The following is a 14,470-nucleotide window of genomic DNA, read 5'->3' as shown; positions in this document are numbered from 1 at the left end:
TGATTTTAGCATATGAGCATGATCAAATTTTGGTACAGTGTATAGGAATTTATGCGGTGTTCGTATGCTAGAATTGGGTCTCGTGGAGAATTATGAATGTTGGAATTTGGTTCTAAGGCATGTTAGCCAAGGTTATAGGGAGGATCTTCAGTTTGGCTCAAGCTAATGTGCTCACATGGGTTGTGGTGGCACGGGCAGGTGCACAAGGTGTTAAATAATGCTTTTGGACAACTCTAGAATAGTTCTTGGAACATTCGAGCATGAACGTATATTTAAGTGGGGGAGAATGTAACGACTCGACTAGTCGTTTGGAGTTCTAGCGTGTCGTTCGGAGGTTTGAGGCATTGAGTAGCTTCACTTCATATTTTATGACTTGTACGCATAGTCGGAATCGAATTTCGGAAAGTTCAGAGTTGATTACTTTCGGAAGCTTTAAGTTGGAAGAATTGACTGAGGATTGACTTTTAAGTAAATGACCTCGGAATCGGGATTTGAAGGTTCCAATAGGTTCGTATGATAATTTTGGACTTGGACGTATGTTCGGGTTGAGTATCAGATGATCCGGGAGCATTTCGACGCCTATTATGGAAAGTTGGCATTTTGAATGTTTAAGAATTTCTAAAGTTCGATTTGAAGTGAATTTTGGTGTTATCGATGTCTGTTTGGGGTTTCGAGCCTTGGAATAGGTTCGTATCGTGGTTTATAACTTGTACGTAAAGTTTGGCGTCATTCCAGAATGTTTAAGAATGATTCGGACGCGTTCGACAATGTTTGGATGTTTGAAAGTTAAAAGAAGGATTTTGATCGCCGATTCGTAGTTTGGATATTGTTTGTTGTGATTTGAGGCCTCGAGCAGGTTTGTTTCATGTTTTGGGCCTTGTTGGTATGCTCAGACGGGGTCCCGAGGGGCTCGGGTGAGTTTCAGACTATTTCTAGGCCATTTTAAATTGCTGGTTTTCGTCTACAATGGTGTGCATCGCGATCGCGGACATTGGATCGCGTTCGCGAAGAGAAAAATGGGAGAAAGGGATCTGTGAATCGCGTTCAAGGAGGCAGATTCGCGTTCGCGAAGAAGAAATTTATGTTGCATAGGGCTAACTTTGGAAGCTTATATCTTGGAATCTATAAGGAATTTGGAGATAATTCAAATTAAAAGTTGTAGCCCTGGTGTTTTGTTTTTAGAAAGTCAAACCATACGTCATTTGAAGTTTTGTACGAAAAGTTATTACCATTATACTAGAGACTGTCTGGAGGAGTTAGGCAGCTTGTTTTTCGCGATCGCGAAGGGCAATTTTGAGCTGAGAAAAGTTGTCTTCGCGATCGCAAAGCATTTTCCACGACCGCAAAGGGTAAATACCTTGGCAGAAGCTATATTTCAGGGGTTTGTCTCATTTTACCTCATTTCTTCCATGGGAGCCGACTTTGGGGCGATTTTAGAGTGCCATTTTCATCATCAAACTTTAGGTAAGTGATTTTTACACCTTGTGAGTTAAATACATGGTTTATATGTGGATTAAAACACAAATATTTATGAAAATTGTGGAATTTTAAGAGAAAAAACTAGAATATGGTATTTTTGGATGCTGACCACGAAATTGGACGTGGAATTGAGAATAAATTATATATTTGAGTTCGTGATGTTATGGGTAAAGCTTAACATTTTCGGCATCCGGGCACGTGGCCCCGATGGTTGACTTTGTCGACTTTTCGAGCGGGGTTGAGAATTATTATAAATTATTAAATTATACGCATTGGAGTATATTTTGATTGATTTGCACATTATTTGACTAGTTTCGGAGCGTTTGGCTTTGAGTTGAAGTGTTAGAGAGGCGTTGGAGCCGGTTATGGAACTTCGAAGCGAAGTAAGTCTCCTGTCTAACCTTGTGATGGGGACACTACCCCTAGGTGATGTAATTGTTATGTGCTACTAGTTATGGGTGCTACGTACGCACGAGGTGACGAGAGTCCGTACGTAGCTAAACCATGTTTATGTCCATGTAGACTTATGACTTTATCATGTAATATTTGAATTATTTGAACTCATTTTGTTGGCTTAATTAATTAAATTTATAATTAAAATTGATTAATAAATATATGTATATATTAGGCGAGCCTTATCACCTTGAGTTGTTGGCAAGTTATTTGGGAAATGGTAAAGGTTATATTCACTTGGTGATCATGTACTGTATTGTAAGTACGTGTCTCATAATTCGGTAATTTACTTCTTTTCTTATGGAGCTGGTCGAACGTCTCGGCAGTATAATAGATGTATCTATGGTTCAATGCCGCTCGATCCTCGGCAGTGTACATATTATTCTGGATCGGACCGAAGGACATCGGCATAATAGTGCGTTATTTCGCTGGTAGTCCGAATATTTACGAAATTATCCTTCCACTAATGCCTGACATTTTATATGGTATTTCTTATCCGTTTGATACTGGTACTTGATACATCTCAGTTGTTGAGGTAGAATACAAGACTGGAAAATTCATACCTTTAAAAGAAATTTTAGGAAGATTATGTATCTTACAGATTTTTACCCCGTTATTGTTGTGTGCTTCATATCTTCTTATGATTTATTATATTGATTTATTGGACCTCTAGTAAGTGTCGATGTCTACCCCTCATTACTACTTCTCCGGGGTTAAGCTAGATACTTATTGGATACGCTTTGATTTACGTACTCATGCTGCACTTTTGCACTAAATGTGTAGGATCTGACAGGTTTATTTGGTGGTCACCTTGGCGCATAGGCGCAACTGCTATAGGGACTTTATGGTGAGCTGCAAATTTCAGGCTACGTATCCCAGCCCACAGAGTCTCCATCGTATTAATTACTTTATCCTGTCTTATTTATATTCCAGACAGATGTTGTATTATTATTGTACTCCTTAGTAAATGCTCATGCACTTGTGACATCGAGTTTTGGGATATTCTAGATGATGACTACGGATTTGTATATTATTATCACCTTTCATTTCCTTTTTAAGACTACTAGTTATGTACGTACCCGTGATTTTAAAGGTGTAAACCTCCTTACTTAATTACAATTATGATTTTAAAAATAATAAAATAAATAATTAAGTTGTTAGTTCACCGTTGGCTTGCCTGATGGCAAAGTTGGGCGTCATCGCAACCTATAGTGGGTTTTGGGTCGTGACAATTGCCATGGCTGAAAAGTAATCGAGAGGTCTAGTGAGTGCTTCCACTCGAGTTATGATCCCGTTTTGGTTTGAGCCTCCACATGGGATCTAAATACAATATAAATACAATTGTCTTTCTTATTAGGAGTTACCGTGGAACAGGACTGTTGTGCGTGATTCGGCAGGTTTTTTTGTGACTGCAGCTTCTTTGTTTTTTCGAGGTTGTATCAATCATGCATAAATTATAAATTTACATTTTGCTCTTGTCTAGTTGATTCAATACTTATTGGCCCCGGTATAGTTGAATGTGATGCCTAGGAATTTGTGACTTCTTATAACTCCTCAAGTAAAGATTTTAGGGCGGTCGAAGGGTATTTAGAAGATTGTCGTTTCTTGTTAAGAAGAAATCCTAATATTTTTCTGCTATGGGTGAAGAGTCAAGCAAATCTAGTTGCACTTTGCTTGTCAAGAGTGTCTAAAAATTATGCTAGTGCTTTATATTGGGAGTATGCTCCTAGTTTCATTATAAACTTGTTGGTTGTTGATTCAGCCTAATAACTTTTGTTCGCTTCTTCTCCACTAAACACGAAAATTTAAGGATAATCGTAGGTCAATGGCTACCTAAAAAAAACTCTGATCCGATTTGCTCCCAGCTAGGAGGTATTTACCTTATCCCGATCACAAGAAGAGGTTCACTATGATGGGGGATATTGTTTTCCCTTGAGGAAAAAAGATTGCTTAAAAATCTGAATAACATCTTCAAAATCTATTTCGAGTTTCAATTTGAATCTTAAATTTAAAATTTCTCTGGAACAAATTGCTATACTAAACACAAATTTATCATTTATGTTTAGTGTTCGTAGGGAAGTTCCAAAGGTTGTAGAAGTAGTGTGGACGAGAAATGTGATATTTATATATAGTTTGTCTTCTACTACAGCTTGTACTAGCTATTTTTATACTTTTTTTATAAACGAAATTGATAAGGTAGTTGCAAGGCAATTGGAGAACTTTTTGAATGATTCTTGAAAAAATTACTATACTTACCTATGAGTTGGAAATGTTCTAATTCTTTAAACAAATTATTGAAGACACCTTTTTTCTATTATTGTTATTTTTACTATTAAAAAATATTTTCTTTGTGATCCAATATTACCCCTCAGGAATATCACTGAGGGAATGTGATATATTATCACATCTAGTATTGGAAGTCTAGTGTGCCATTTTCAGCTAGGAAGAGGCTACGACAAGGAGATCCGTTGTCTCCTTTTTTATTTATCTTGGCCATGGTGTACCTCAATAGGTTGATGAAGACATTGAGGAGTAATCCAGACTTTAATTTTCATCCCAGATGTGATAAATTGTAGATTATACAGTTTGGGTTTGCTGATGACCTTCTCATGTTCTGTAGATGGGATGTTATTTCAGCTCCACTTCTTTTCAACCGCTTCAACTATTTCTCTGAGGCTTCAAGACTGAGAGCAAATATTAATAAGAGCTCAGTGTATTTTGGGGGTGTTGGAAGAGATACACAGCTGAAAATTTTAAATGTTCTGGGATTTACAAAAAAGGAGCTGCTTATTAGATACCTTGGTGTCCCGTTGAGCACTAAATGATTATCCGTGATGCAATGTTACCCTTTGGTTGACAAGATGCTGGGTAGAATAATCTCATGGACTGCTAGACACTTATCCTATGCTGGGAGAGTTCAACTAATAAAGAATGTCTTATTTACCATACAAACCTTCTGGTTCCAAATCTTTATGCCGCCCCAAAAAACTATTCACACGATTGAAGCAACTTGCAGAGCATTCTTATGGACTTGGGGTGCTGCATTATCAAAAAAATTATTGCTAGCATGGGATAAAGTTTGTTGGCCAAAAATAGCAGAAGGCTACAATATTCTGAATGTTAGGATGTGGAATAGAGCAACTATATGCAAGTTATTGTGGAACTTATGCCGGAAAAAGATAAGTTGTGGATTCAATGGGTCCACATTTATTATACTCAGAAGAGAGAAATTTGGGAGATAGAACCTAAACAAGTCTCTTGGATGCTGCTGAAGATACTGAAAGCTAAACATTACATCACAGATGCTGGTATTGATATTGATGAACTGAGGCGAATGCAAAACTTCTCTATTAAAAAAATACACCAATTGTTATGTGGTACCTTTGTAAATTTTCTATGGAGGAAATTGACTTGCAACAACTATGCTTCTCTAAAGTGGATATTCATTCTAAACCTGGCTACTTGGGGTAGATTGAATACAAAGGACAAGCTTGCCAAATGGGGATCGAACAAAAGTGTATCTTGTGTAAAGAGCATAATGAAACCATTACACATCTCTTTTTTTAGTGCAAATTTTCTACTGAATTATGGGGAAAGATGCTTCTATGGCAAGGGATAAAAAGACCTGTGATGACATGGCAAGAAGAACTACACTAAGTTGTTACCGAGATGAAAGGCAAGACTGTCAATGCTGAGATCTATAGAATGGCCTTTGCAGGTTGTGTTTACTACATTTGGCAAGAGAGGAATCTAAGGGTATTTCAAAGTAACCAAAGAAGTCTTGGGATGATTACAAGACAAGTAATTCAAGACATATTCTGCAGAGGGAGCATGAAGCATACGATGGCCAGAAGGCTTGAAAGCTTAAACTTCTACTCATTGCGTAATTACACTAAAAGGTTATTACAGTAGATTGTAGTAGGCGGATAATTTTGTAACTGCTTAGAAGTTCTGTAGTTGCTGAGAGTTTTGAGGCTTCATGCCTAACTCTAGAACTTTTTTGTTGCTTAGATACCTATACATAATTCCTTTGGTGAAATAAAAAATTTATTCACCCAAAAAAAAGTATTAATTCAATTGACAATAAAATTATGAACTTTTTAAAATACTTAGTAATAGAATGTCAATTATATCAAGTGTTGCTAGTGGAGTATTTTATAAATATTTTAATTTTGAAAAAAACAAGGCGCTAAATTAGAATGAAATCCCAATATCAAAGTTGAGTGACTAGCTAGTTTAACAACTTATAGCCTATTTGACAAGCTTCTTCAAGGCAATTTATTTTTAAAAGTATTTTTTTCGAAGTTGAAGTGTTTTGTCAAGTTTTTAGAGGAAAGAAAAGTATTTTTGAGTAGAAACAGAAAAAGTAGCTTCTCTCTAAAAATACTATTTTTTGAAAAATACTTTTGAGAAAAATATCCTTAGAAGCATTTTTTTAAAAGTTAGTCAATTTTTAATTACTGCTCAGAAGTGCTTTTAAGTATATTAGCCAAACACAAAGTACTTCTCGCCAAAAAAACTTTTTGAAAAGAACACTTCTCAAAATAAGCTGATTTTTGCGGGCCTAAAAGACTATTACTCACTCTACCTACTCAAATGAAATTAGGGAAATGAACTCTGTTTAACGATTTAATCCTCCTTCAATAATACGAAAAATAGTTTATCAGAGTAATTCTTTAACATCTAAATAGTTAAAAACGATCATGCAAAGAGTTTTTTCATTTACGTTTTATTTTCAGATATTCTACTCATTGCATATATATATATATATATATATATAAAGATGTACGTAAAGCTCTAGACACGGCAACTCCGAAGGGTATGGAGCTTACCAATCAAAATTTAAATAGAAAGAATCTGATCTTACTTCTTATAAAATAAAATCTGTAAAGTAAATAAACTGAAGATAAGTATAGAGAGAGATTAATATATTATTCAAACTTCAAACTTATGTATATAATGAACTGAAAATTCCTCTATTTATACAAGAAATAAAGCAGTTGCGAGGCTTTTCAGGAAGCAGCTTCAAGGCTTTTCTTGCAATCAGCTTTTCTTCATGAGCTGATTGCAATCTGCCTGCTTAATAAGAATATGTTGCAAATCATTTCATTGAGCTGCTTGCAACCTCCCTGCATCAGATACTTGTAGATAAACTTCAACAGAGTACTAAATAGATAATTTTTTTCGGAAAGACAGAGTAATAAATGGACATACACAATATAATTATTTTCATAACATTACTAAATTTTTACTTATATTTTTCGGCAAATCTTCTATGTTTTTTTTTTTTCCCAGTGATCTTATGTGAACATGATTATTTATATAATTAAAGTAATGAACTACAGAATTAAATCTTTCTCCCTCTTACCTGAATCTTATCCTCAAACCTTTGTGAAAGTAACTTCACACTGTGAATAGTACACCATAAAGCTGCTGTCTTGATTTTGGTACCAGTTTCTCCCTTTTTCCCCCCACCTCTCTCTCTCTCTCTCTCTCTCTCTCTCTCTCTCTCTCTCTTGTTGCCTCTTTTTAGGAATACCCTTTTGGGTTTTTAACTCAAAAACCTTTAATTTGTATGTTTTGGATGCTGCAAGATATGGGATCAGAAGGATCATCAAAAGTTGTAGGTAAGCTTCAAAATCTTCAAAGTTCCAGTTTTTTCTTCTTCTTTTAATTGTAAACTTGATCTTAATCTAGTTGTATATCTTTGTATAACTCTTTTATATGTTACTGGAAAGTCTTTTTCTTTTGTATGAATTCATGTGCTTACAATTTATGTATTTTCTTATGCTGTTTAAACCCTTTTTGGTATTTGGGGAGTAGGATTTCTTTCTTGGATTTTGCCCAGATTATGATAGGTGCGCTGTGGGTGGGCATATGATTATTTGCCTTTTTCGACACAGAAAGTTTAAATTTTTTGTCCTATTGAATGAATCTGGTGAACTTGGTGTGAGCTTTTATGGATAAGTAGAAGAATTTGTTAACAGAAATGTTTGCCCAATTAAGATGAAGAGATGTCAGCTGAATTGGTGCCAAGTTTGGAGGTTCTGTACAAAAACTGGATAAGAAACTACTGATAGGGTTACTATTCTTTTGTAATATGTAGCTGCGCTTTACTTCTTCCGAAATGCTATGGATAAGAAACTACTGATGGGGGCTTAATCTATACTGCAGTTCGAGTTTCTTTTCTCGATTTATAATGCTTATCTCTCTGTGTGTGTGTGTCTTACTTTTTTGGAAACCGAATTTAACTGCAGAGAGAGGATAGTGTATCTGAGATGTAGATGTTGAAAAATGTGGAAGTAAGGATGGGGAATATGATTTATGACACACCCGCATTAGAAGATTTTGTTAAATGTTGGAATGTGTTGGGTGCGCAACTAGTGTAAGACAACATGATGCAAAAACAAGTAGGGATCGCAGGACTTCAAGTGATTTTTCTATAACTGTAAATACAGACTGCTTTTATATAATTAAAAAAGAACAAGCTTAACAGCTATATTCGTCCATACCAGAGAAGTTGTCAAAATGAATCGAACTGAACACTTAAACATTGAGTTATGTCATGTTTGATTAGAGTGGTGGGCGAATGGGTCAAACAACATTGCTTCTGAAGCTCCAATTACGGATCAATCTTTACAAAAGTCTCAAAAGTAGAAAATGAAAAGGCTAAGGACTTCATCTATGGAGATGACAGTGGTTCTAATTTAGGTCCCACTTTGAGTTTTCTGTTTAGCATGCGTGCATGACCTTTCTACAATGCTGATAATTGTGGTAAGCACGTAATCAGTTATCTTTATTAGCTTTCTAAAAACAACTATTTTCACGAGAAATCTGTCTGGAGCTCAATTTATATAAGGCTAATGGAAGTGTTCTTATCCTCTTTACTTGGAGTTCAAAGAGAATTAACAAAATTGTAAGACTTCCGGGATGCCTTTCTTTATTTGAATTGACATTAATTTTCTTTAAAACGTTCAATGGACAAGCAGTATAATGACATTTACTCTTACACTGCCCCTTTTGTGGCTTTAAACTGCTTACTTAATCATTTATAATTGCAATAACATGATATTGTTCAGTAACTTTGTCTTTAGTCTTTTTCGAGGAAGCCCCTTCTTAATGTGCTACATCCCACACACCATATCATCATGTTATGTAATATTTACCTGATAGTATTTGTGTTCATGTCCAGTCCCGAGGAATTTCAGATTATTGGAAGAGCTCGAAAGAGGAGAAAAGGGAATAGGGGATGGAACTGTCAGCTACGGGATGGATGACGCGGATGATGTGTTCATGCAGTCATGGACAGGAACTATAATTGGTCCTCCTAATGTAGGCTTTCTTTCTCAGCTCTTTCACATTTGTTCTTGTAACTCTTCTTTTTCTGTGCTCTTGAATAGCTGTTTTCCTGTTGCTCCATTTGAATGCAAGTGATTTGACATGACATCTATATAGTTGCACATAAAAATCGTATTTTGCATGTATGAATTAATGAGGTGCAGCTCTCGTGTTGACATCTAAAGTATGTTTTAAATCATTTTCAAAGGATTTCAAATCTTGTCAATTTAGATGTCATTCGAAATCTTACTACTCCAGTTGGAGGACTAACAAAGTAATATGAGTTACTTCTATGAAAATACTTGTCACATTAACATTAGGGGTTTTCACATTATGAGTTCACATCACCAATTGAAATGGGACCTAAAGTTAATTGAATTCCAGTTATAAGATATATTGATATATCTTGCTTATTCAATAACTGTCGAGCTGTACTGCTGTGACTGTAATTAGGCCTTCATGGTACTTTTCTGCTGTTAATGTAAACTTTTCGGGCTGATCTACTGTTCAATTTGTTGACTATTTGATCACACTTCGTGATGTTGCATTTACTGTTGGACACCTTTCGGAGGCTATCCGAAAAATAACAGTAAGATGTTGCTGAGAGAAAGGGGACTTGGGGCTGATTATGCCTTGTCTATATGCTAATTTGTTGGAGAAAGTGTATCTTGGGTTAAATAGAAAAGAGCAACTACAAGTCCATTCATTTTGAACAGGATGCAGCAGTAGAAAAAGAAGAAGAAGAAGAAGAAGAAGAAGAAGAGGGTGCCTAAAGCCTCGGTAGGCAAAGTTACCTGGTACCTCAGTTAGTGGGAGCTAGCAAGTACCCGGCTGAATAGTCGAGGTGCACACAAGATTGTCCGAACACCACCGTTATCACCACTGATCCAAAAAAACAAAAAATGGAGCGGGAGGTAAACAAACCGTGGAGGAAGATTGAAGAGGCGGAGAGAGAGAGGGAATCCCCTCTTACGGGATGTCAATTTTGACTCATAATGAATTTTCATATAGAAAATCTGTTCATACAATCTTCTGAAGAAAGCATGATATAATTCATGTAATAGGATGTAATAATTAGGGAGCAATAGTAATGACTCAGGTCCAAGAGGAAGAAGGTAGAAGGTAAGCAGTAGGAGTAGTAGCAAAAGAAAGAAGAGAGAGTAGGCGTCCTGCCGAAAAAACAGGACGCTGGATATGAGTCATAACCATTTATAATCTGCTAAAGAAAGAATGATACAGTGCATATAGCAGGACATAATAGTTAGGAGCCAAGAGTGATGACTTAGAGTGCAAGAGTGAATTTTAATTAGTTGGAGGCCTAGACTTTCTTTGCTACTTAATGACTTGACGAGCAAGTTTGTATACCGGACTTTGTTCCGAATACATCTAAAGATAATTAAGTTTCCGCCTTAAGGAACTAAGGACACACTTGAGTCACAAAAACTTTGAAAATTACACTTGGATTTTCATAGAAGGGCTTCAATCTTTAAACTCGGACTACTTGATGAATAAGAAGATGGTAGAGTAGAAAGTAGCATACATATCCTACTGTAAATAGCAGAAACTAACAATAAAAAGATATCCTACTGTAGATAGCAGAAACTAGAATAATAAGGTGGATAGAGTTACCTAGTATCGATTGATGGTGGGAGGTAGCAGATATCCCGTGGAATTAGTCGAGGTACGCGCAAGCTGGCCTGGACATCACAGTTATAAAGAAAAGACTAATAAGGAGTTAAGGACTGCAATTGCAGGAAAGTTTCTAGGGGTTCACCTGCAAGTTCTGTACCTGAAATACTTGTTATTTGTTTTGGGATAGATAAAGAATGAGGGGGACAGATATAGAAGAGCGAGAAACAGTCTAGAAAAGGGGAACAAGAAGAGAGAAAGAAAAACTTAGGAAATGTAGTTCAGACTGAATAAACTGTGGGAACGGCACATTTTCTAGGTGTTGACCTCAAGGCGTTTCGACACTTCTGATTGGGTGTTTGGTTGTTTTGAATTTTTCTTTTTCGTACTTAATGTCATTCTAGAAGGTATTGTCTGTGCAATTTGACTAGGAATTTTTTGAATTTATGTTTGTGTAGTTCTTGCGTGATACCTGCTCTGATGAAATTTTGCTTTACCTTTTCATCAAATAAAAAAAGAAAATCCCAATAGATGAAATTGAGTTAGCACAATGAAAAAAGGAAAAAGGGAAAAGACGACCAAAGTGGATCATATTACATGAATCCTGCATTTGCGTTTGACATATCACTATATCGGTGTTTGATGGGTGTGACATGGGCATGAGTGAGTACTTGGTGTGAATTTTTGGGTACACACTAAAAATTAGCAAAGCTGCAGATACCCGTACAGACATTCGTGTTTGATGTGTACTGATTCTGCCATTGTAACACAGCCTAAACATACCTTGTCTACTCTTTGGATAAGATACTAATATGAAAATATTGCACTTACCTCAGTTTCAATTTTAGCCCCGTGCGACGGTGTCCAACACATTTAACCTCAACACCAAGGCCAATGTTGTCCTCTTATTAACCGAGATACTATTTGAATAAAAATTTAACTGCTGTACTGCCTACCAACTGCGATACCCTTCCATCTCACAACCTTCATACTTTCTAATTCAAATGCTTATGAAAATCTATGTTACATGAACTCAGTATGGGCACTCACATTTTTTTATTTGCCAATTTTTATGTATCTTTAATCGTGAATTGGCAAGTTTTATGTATCCCCAACTTATTTGGGACTGAGGCGTAATTGTTGGTTGGAGGAATTTGCATGAGGACCACATCACACCTATTCTACACGGGTATATAAAATAAGTGAAGCATCAATGCATTTTAGCTGAAAATATTGTAATGGAAGAAAAAGTACAAAATGACAGAGTAATGGAGACCTGCCTCCAGCTGGGCAACTCTGCAACTCTGCACTTCTGGATAACTTGATTCTCAACCACCACGTGTGGTACAAGAAACAAGAGGTCAGCAGTAGGTGGGCAGAAAGATATATTTTAAGTAATAAAATGAAATTTGATGAGGTAACAACGACAAGTTAGCTGTTGATAAAATTTGGAGGACCTTAATTCTCTTAGCTGTTTACCGTTTGTTGAAGTAAATGCGGTCTTTTGTAAATAAAAAAACGTCCATTTTGTAATTGTTGGAAACCTCTCTAGGGTTCTTAATGGCGTTAATCCAATATTAGGAATCAAGACAGCAACCTTTCGATCAAATGTGCCTCTAGCTTGTATTTAACTCATTTTTGTAAGACAAAGAAAAGAATTGTTTGCTACTCATGGTGGCTTCGGCAGTAATGAGAGAAAATATTATGTGCGCTAACTGACATGCAATGCTTGACAGACTGTACATGAAGGTAGGATCTATCAGTTGAAACTATTTTGTGGAAAGGAGTATCCAGATGAGCCACCTGGTGTAAGGTTCCAGACCAGGATTAACATGAGCTGTGTAAATTATGAAACTGGTGTGGTAGGTACTACTTTCTATTTGACTTTATTAGGTTTGATATTAATAAAACAGTCTTATGTGTGAGAACGTTTATCAGGTAGAGCCACGTCTTTTCCCGATGCTTGCTGATTGGAAGAGGGAAAACACAATGGAGGATATATTGATGCAGTTGAAAAAGGAAATGATGTCTCCCCAAAATCGAAAACTATCTCAGCCTTCTGATGGTGAGTCATCACTAGGTTGATCTTTTATGCTTTTATTTTCTTAATGGATATATACGAACTAATAAGACTAAAACATATTGGTCTTTCTTCACTGCTTGTTTAACCTTTTATTGTTTGATAAGTAATAAATAATGTTATTATTAGGAGATCGAGCACTAACCTAGTGCTACAAAACATAGTTACAGATTGCACAGTTCCTCAATTGTATCTTACATAGCATCAACGTCCTGAACAAAAGCTAGGTTGCACTGCTTGTTTAATTTTATTCCAAAGAGAATTTGCATTCCGAGAAGAGGATTGGTTAGCATCTACACGTCTGCATATTTATTTTTCCCCTTCATTCAGTTTGTCATGTCTATATCTCAGTATATGTTGATGCATGTTGATTTAATGTCTCAATACGATCAGTTTAGGTAATGGTCTTTGTTGTTACGTCAAATAGGATGTTGAAAAAAAAAATGCGATAGTCTGAATCAAGGCTGTACTTTCTTTTGTCAGGCAATGAGGAGGGCCGGGTGGATCAGAAAGGCTTAGTGGTGAAATGCTGCATTATGTAATTGAATGAAATACTGAAGGTAATAATGTATATAATCTTAATACTTAGATGATTCCAAACATTGTCTTAGTATGTATCAACGCGTATATGCTTTGTACTTCTTATTGAATCCTCCTTAATTATGGGGTGGACAGCTATTTAATGCCAATTTTCCAACTGTATAAATAAGGCAAACTAGTTTCATGACTTAAATCATATCCTGAATGATGCTCAAGTTTGTTTGAGAATACCAGTGATGGCGCTTAAAGAGAGAGTCGATGATTGCCCCTCAAATACTCAGTGAAGCATGTTAAGGTATTGAAATGGCTTCAGTGTAGATTTTGGAACAATAATATTTATGTGATTCCAAGTGTTATTTTGCTTCCTATATCAACCTTTAGATGTTCTGGAAAAAGATCTTGAAATGTGGATTTCTTCTAACTTTCATTCTAGTTGCTGAAGAGTATTCCTGGTAATGTGCACACTTTTTAACTTTCTACAAGCTAGCAAAATAACCCCAGTTTTTCTGTCATGTGTAAAAAATTTCTTCTATTCCAATAGTACTTATTCACTTTGACTTTGAAGGCCAAATATTATTTATTTTGACCAATGAATTTTTCTTATCAGTCTTTTTTAAAATAAACTTTGTGACTTGTTAGTATTTAATATTATATTATAGCTAACAATCTTATAACCATTTATTTATCGGATGTCCCCAACAGGCAACAGCTATAGGCTTTCTAGATTTTACGGTTTGATGAGATATCACTATAAAATTTGGTTAGTCTGATTCTAAAAGTAACATTGTACACTTGCTCCTAGTTTTATTGTAAACTTATTGGTTGTTGATTCAGCCTAATAAAAGTATTTGTTTGAGTTCAAAAAAAGAAAATAAAAATACATTGTACACTTAAATTCCGCAACAAGTAATGTTTTTCTAATTCAAATTCACCCCCCCCCCCCCCAACCCA

The 14,470-nt window shown here is 35.8% G+C and overlaps 1 protein-coding gene across 2 annotated transcripts; it reads left to right on the top strand.

Moving 5' to 3' along the window:
- The first annotated feature begins 7,272 nt into the window (after positions 1-7,272).
- LOC107817091 (ubiquitin-conjugating enzyme E2 variant 1B-like) lies at positions 7,273-13,712 on the top strand. Of its 2 annotated transcripts, XM_075226836.1 has the most exons (6): positions 7,273-7,379; positions 7,527-7,559; positions 9,125-9,264; positions 12,636-12,765; positions 12,842-12,964; positions 13,463-13,712. In XM_075226836.1, the coding sequence occupies exons 2-6, from the start codon at positions 7,529-7,531 to the stop codon at positions 13,519-13,521; spliced, it is 483 nt and encodes a 160-aa protein (XP_075082937.1). In that variant the 5' UTR covers positions 7,273-7,379; positions 7,527-7,528; the 3' UTR covers positions 13,522-13,712. The 2 variants fall into 2 exon arrangements, with proteins under 2 accessions (XP_075082937.1, XP_075082936.1); XM_075226835.1 differs by lacking the exon at positions 7,273-7,379 and having other exon boundaries at positions 7,389-7,559.
- The last annotated feature ends 758 nt before the right edge of the window (positions 13,713-14,470 follow it).

This window comes from Nicotiana tabacum, chromosome 12, assembly GCF_000715075.1.
Source record: "Nicotiana tabacum cultivar K326 chromosome 12, ASM71507v2, whole genome shotgun sequence".
Classification (NCBI taxonomy): domain Eukaryota; kingdom Viridiplantae; phylum Streptophyta; class Magnoliopsida; order Solanales; family Solanaceae; genus Nicotiana; species Nicotiana tabacum.
Note: the sequence above shows the minus strand (reverse complement) of the source record. Positions and strands in the feature narration are given on the sequence as shown.